Source organism: Gopherus evgoodei, chromosome 5 (assembly GCF_007399415.2).
Source record: "Gopherus evgoodei ecotype Sinaloan lineage chromosome 5, rGopEvg1_v1.p, whole genome shotgun sequence".
NCBI classification, from domain to species: domain Eukaryota; kingdom Metazoa; phylum Chordata; order Testudines; family Testudinidae; genus Gopherus; species Gopherus evgoodei.
In genome coordinates this window covers 141,910,307-141,916,460 of record NC_044326.1, presented here as the reverse complement: position 1 = coordinate 141,916,460, position 6,154 = coordinate 141,910,307, and the positions used below count along the sequence as shown (strand labels likewise).

General features: G+C 50.4%; 1 protein-coding gene across 1 annotated transcript; it reads right to left on the bottom strand.

Moving 5' to 3' along the window:
* Positions 1-3,339: 3,339 nt before the first annotated feature.
* On the bottom strand, positions 3,340-5,545 carry LOC115652945. Its single transcript, XM_030565586.1, has 2 exons — positions 4,157-5,545; positions 3,340-3,968 (listed from the first exon to the last, which is right to left on the bottom strand). The coding sequence occupies exons 1-2, from the start codon at positions 4,615-4,617 to the stop codon at positions 3,752-3,754; spliced, it is 678 nt and encodes a 225-aa protein (XP_030421446.1). The 5' UTR covers positions 4,618-5,545; the 3' UTR covers positions 3,340-3,751.
* Between the last annotated feature and the right edge of the window lie 609 nt (positions 5,546-6,154).

The window sequence follows — 6,154 nt, the reverse complement described above, 5'->3', positions numbered from 1 at the left end:
ATTACGCTGATGTAAAGCCACGAATATCAGCAGAGTCACGCCAAATTGACAATGGTGTGCCCGAAAGCTGAATTTGACTGACAAAGTTTAGATCCACAGTCCGTCTGTGCCTCAAATTTAACTTACTATCAAAAAATGTGCCACCCTGCTTATCCTTGACTAACTGTGGTGGAATGAACAAATATGAACGCAAGAACCACAAGGAAATCAAACCTAGCTGAAGATAGGAATACATTCTCCACAATAACAATCAATATGGATGGAATGCTAAGTATTGACCCTTAAAACGTTTACTGTGTTGTTCTTGTAGTGTTGTGCAGGAGGTCAGACTAGACGATCGTAATAGTTCCTTCTGACCTTAAAGTCTATAATTTCGAATTAACTTAAACCGGTTTTATAAAACAGATATTATACAGTCGATTGCACGCGTCCACACTAGGCACATTAATTCGGCGGTGTGCGTCCATGGTCCGAGGCTAGCGTCGATTTCCGGAGCGTTGCACTGTGGGTAGCTATTCCGTAGCTATCCCACAGTTCCCGCAGTATCCCCTGCCCCTTGGAATTCTGGGTTGAGATCCCAGTGCCTGAGGGGCAAAAATCATTGTCACGGGTGGTTCTGGGTACAGCCTCACCCCTCCCTTCCTGAAAGCAGCAGACAACCATTTTTTCCTGGGTGAACTGAAAGCAAACACCATAGCACAGCAAGCATGGACCCTGCTCAGATCAATAGTGCAATCGTGGACGTTGTAAACACCTCATGCATTCTCGTGCAGTCTATGGTGAACCATTAACTGCAAAGGCAGGCGAGGAGGAGGCAGCTACAGCAGTGCGGAGACGAGAGTGATGAGGATATGGACACTGATTTCTGCCTAACCACGGGCCCCCGCACTTTGGAGCTCCTGCTGGTAATGGGGGAGGTTCTACCCATTGAACGCCGATTTTGGGCCCAGGAAACAAGCACAGACTGGTGGGACCGCATAGTTTTGCAGGTGTGGAACGATTCGCAGTGGCTGTGAAACTTTCGCATGCGTAAGAGCACTTTCTTTGAACTTTGTGACTTGCTTTCTCCTGCCCTGAAATGCCATAATACCAAGATGAGAGCAGCCCTCACAGTGGAGAAGCGAGTGGCAATAGCCTTCTGGAAGCTTGCAATGCCAGACAGCTACCAGTTGTCCCTGCCTGCAGGTATATGGGATCTTGGGGAGCAATTACCACACAGGTGGGGTGCAAAATAAACTTTATTAAGGAGATGCAAAAACAGGGAAAATGTAATAGTGAGGGGTATGGGGTTTGTTAAGGTAGGCAATTGGGGAGGGAGTTCTTTTAGTATAGTATAGGGGGTTTCAATAGTGGGGTACAATACAGTGGGGTACAATACAGTTGGGTACAATACAGTTGGTAACCAACTAACACTGAAGTATAAATGTAACAGGTAGCTAACAATTTCTAGGTAAAGGGTGTGTCACAGCAGCATATAACCAACTAACAGTTATGGGTAAAATGTGTTAAATAACCAACAACTTTAGGTAAAAATGTGTCACAGTGGTGTAAATATAAATGTGAGGTGTGTGAGAGAGAAAAAGGGTAACCAATGGGGTTTTATGCTAGACTTCAGTAATACAATTGAGGTTTGGCAGCAGTAGGAGCGGGGTGAACACGTGGGGGAAGGGATTAAAAGAGAGAGAGAGAGAGAGAAAGGCAGTGGTAGAGGAATGAGGTTAGAGGATGGGGGAAGAGGAGCACGTGGTGGAGCAGAAACCAAAGATAGAGGCACTACAGAGGGAGATTTAAACTCAGGGAGACACAGAGAGCAGACAGGCTGCAAGTTTAAACAGCAGAGAGACTGCAATGAGTGACTGGGGAGCTCGGGGGGGGGGAATTGGGGCAGTGGGAAGACAAATTTAAATAGTAAAAACCTTATCTATCCCCTAACTTAATCAAACTTATATAAAATGACAAGCAGCTACAGAATACAACCAGGCAATGATTTTCTAAACTTATCTTAACCAACAATTAGGCAACACAACAAATATCACAGAAACTTACAAGCTCTACAATCTTAACAAACTATGACTTATTAAAAAAAAACAAGACCTATGGTGCACCTTATGCTATGGGGAGGTTACAGAGGGCAGAGTGGTATGTATCCAGGACCCAGCTCCAAAGGAAGCCAAGGGATGGTAGCTACAGCGGTGGATACAGCTGAAAGCAGAGAGCCCCAAGGCAAAGCCCACAGGAGCAGAGCTTAGCAGTGGCAAAGAGCCCTGTAGTTTAAGAGAGGTTTTAAGACACAGACCAAGGTTTAGCTTGAGTCTGTGTGCTGGGGAAACAGAGCCAGCAGCTAAAATAATAAAATAAAAGTATAGAAAGTTTTACAGAGGGATTCTTACCAGTCCCCAAGGCAGCAGCAAAGGCAGAAGCAGCAGCAACATCAGAAGAGGCAAGGAGGGTTCGGTACAGTCTCAATAATCAGGAGATCTCTCAGGTAGCAATTCGTTTTTCGTGGGGGGGGGGTTCAAAAACGGGGGTACGCTCAAAAATAAAACGAGAGCGGAGAAAGGACCCCCCAGAACCCCTGGCTGATCAGACCAGGCAGCAATGCAGGAACCTTTCTGAGGTGTGTTTCAAAAATATCTGGTTTTAAAGGCAAACTTGGGCAGTTTCCCACCAGTAATCCTGATAGGCTCCCTCTGTCACAGGGGAGGGGGCACAGGGGAAAAACTGAAGGTAAGCCCAGAGACATGCCTGGACATAGTCCTGTGCAATAGGTGACTCAAGAGCACATGAGACTATGACTCATGCCCAGGATCTTAAAACCACAATAGGCCTTGCAGCTCTGGACATTGCCTACCCTACACCAAGCCCAGGTTCAACGAGGTGATAACAGGACTAACCCTTTGAAAAGGGCAGTGGTCCCACTTAGCATGCAGCACAAGTGGCCATCCCTTTGAGAAGGGCAATGGCTCTTGTTAAACAACTTAAGGGGCCCTCCCTTTGAGAAGGGCAGTGGCCCTGGTAAACAACTTAACAGCCAGGGAAGGGCGGCCACAGGAGAACAGAAAACAAAATGGAGTCTGGGGAAACAAAATGGAATAGGAGAATAGCTGTAACGGACATGCCCCCCTGGCCGACCTGAACGGGCTGTGAGGGGGATGTCCCATGCAAAGGCCAAAAAAAAGGAAAAAAAGAAAAAAAAAGGTTTTACAAGTCATCGTCTTCGTAGTATGGAGGTGGTGGTTTGCTGCTGTCCAAGGGGATGGAGGAATACCTCACCTGCAAAGGCAGGGCTGACACAACCTTATGAATTAGCTGCTTGACCACTGCTATCCCCAACAGAAAGGCCACAAGAACAATAGCCACAGTGATAAGCCACTGCTTGATGGACTGAGCCCAGGTCCCCAACCCCCAGCTGGACCACTGAGCTTGCCACCAATCCCACTGCTTATGCTCTTTACGAATCTGGACGGCGAGGGAGGATAGTTGGTCAGCCACGGCTGAGACATTGTTCCACCCAGGCTGAAGGCGCAGGCAACATTGTCCTTTAAAGCGAGGATCGAGGTCCTCCAAGGCGACACAAAAGTCCTTCTGTAGGATGGTCTGGATCAGAAGACGGTTCTGCTCGGCGTAGTTGGCTAGGATAGTGAGGGCGTCGCTGGTTCGACGAAGTCCTTCTGCTGTGATGTTGGTGAGGGCTTCCAGACCAAGCGACAGTCCACGGATTTGCTGTAAAGTTAAACTGTATGAGAGGGGGTTAAACTGTATGTACCCTCCTATGACCATCTCGGTGGCTGACTTGAGTCGCTCCCATGCGGTGGCTGTTCGTCGTTTGCGTGGTGAGGAGAAGAAGGGGCGACGGTGGTGAAAGAGCCCTCCTCCCTTTATGACGAGTTGCCCGATGGCACATACCCCCTTTGGGAATGCGGGTAGAGCAGTCCGGGCAATGTTGTTCCCACAGAGCCACACTTGTCCTGCGGAAGAGGGTAAAAACTGGTCATGGATGGAGCTTCGCTGGGGGGATTTCTGGCCAGGTGGTATATCGACCTCCATCCATAGTAGGTGGGCGGCTCTGACCTGTCTCAGTTCTACATGGGTCTGAGCTGTGGATAAGTATTGGGTGGGGTTAAACACTGTACTTGTTGAAAGATGATTAATAAACCTGGTGAACTCAGTGCGGTATCTTGAGCTTCCTTTCTTGGGGTTTGAGTTAGGCCGAGGTCCTATGAACCATTGGGTGCAATTGGGATACTGCCCCAACGGAGTGGGATTGGAGAAGCCAAAGAACACGATGCAGGGGGCTGCTGGGAGTGGTCCTGTCACCGCAACAGGGGCGAATGAGTTGGGTCTTCGGTCGTCGCTGGTGGTGTTGCACGTGAACAGAGGCCGATGAACCCAGTCTGTGTTGTTGCAGGCTGAAGCTGGATGCTGTGGAGTCAGGTTCATGAGGGGGAGGAACTCCCAGAGGAAGGGGGACCCTCCCTCTGAGGCCTTTGGTCTTGTACAGGCAACGCAATCGTGTGATGGGGGGACATCTGACAGGTTCCCGATGAGGACCTCCTGTAGGGCGTAGGCTCTCAACCAGGCAACCAGGGGGTTTTCTCGAGGCGGGGCGGCAATCATGGTGACTGATTCCTATGGAGACATAAAAGAAAAGTGGCCCCTCTTAGGGCCTGTTATGACCGAACACTAAGCCAGTTGTGGTGGACCAGGTCAGGCTTGCCCCGTCCATCTATTTGAATATGATAGGTGTTAGGGAACCGGCCAGGTGTGATGATGGTGGCTGCTAGTGGAGTGCAGGTTCCCTGGGCATTGGGAATAGAGACCCACACTGGCTGAGAAATACTATAGGCAGGTTTCCAAGGTTCCCGTGGTTTAGGAGCAATTTCTGGCCATCGGCTGTATGCTGTATTAAGGGAAATGAGGGCTTGAGGCAGGACCCGGTCCCACCCCTTGTAATCAGGGGTGCCAAGTATGGCCCGAATCTGGGTCTTCAGCATTCCGATCCGTCTCTCCACGACTCCGTTGCTTTGGGGGTGATATGGCAGGTGGGTGTGAAGACGCACCCCCCACTGGGACACCGTCTGGTCTATAGCTTTACTGGTGAACGGTGGCCCTCCATCGGTCTGGATCTCTTCGGGTGCCCCCCAGGCAGCAATTACCTGGAGAAGGGCTACAGAAACAGCTGGTGCAGTAGATCGCCTGAGGGGAGAACACATTAACTGACGAGACCCTAGGTCAACTATTACAAGCCCCTTTGGATACTGTTTGGCCCCCGGGAGGGGCCCAATGAGGTCCATCTGCCAGGTTTTACCTGGGCTAAAGTGCTCAGGGCTATAAGCACCATGAGCATAGACAGGCTTGTTAGTGACTCGTGCCTGTTGGCAGCTCAGACACCCTTGAACAGCTTGGGTGCACTGCTGCCTAGACACGCTCGATGTTCGTCTCCCTCGGTCAGTCAACAGCTGATGTAGGGCACGGGCAGGCAGGTGCCCCCACTCTTTATGAAGCCAGGTGATGAAGGGATCACTGCAAGAGATAATGTTAACCTGGGATATGTTACACTTACATTCTCGGAGTTGTAGATCCAGGCTGGAATGAAGAGGGTTACTGTCAGACCTGTGTGAAGGACAATGAGTAACAAACCATGGCAGCTTGGACTGTGCTGCCAGTTGAGTAATCTGTGCCCATATTTCTTCATGAGCGGTGGGCCGTCCTTCTCCCATCAGGATGGACACGCAGTAGCTTGAGTCCACTCCCAGGACCACGCGTGTTTTCGGGTGGGCTGCCACAATGTGAGAGGCTGCCAGTAGGACGCCTTCTGCTTCGGCCTTCTGAGCTGAGCTGGAAAAATCTAAGGGTTTAACTTTGAGGGTGTTACAGGTAGCACACAGCATTCCTGCTCGGGGAGAAGGCGATGTGCCCCCATCAGATACAATCCAAGGGGCATAGGCACTCAGTTGGGCAATAGCCCCCGGCTCAGTGGGAGCTGCAGTGGAGGAGGACTTGAGGGCCCAATGTCCAAATACCTCCTGGGCCTGGTAAACGAGTCGCTCCCAGGTAGCAGGGGCTCCCTGGAACTGGGGGGCCGGGGTGAAGGTGAGGTATGGGAGAAGCTCCACATGAGGCCCCTTTAGGGTGCCTGTGGCAGATTTACCCC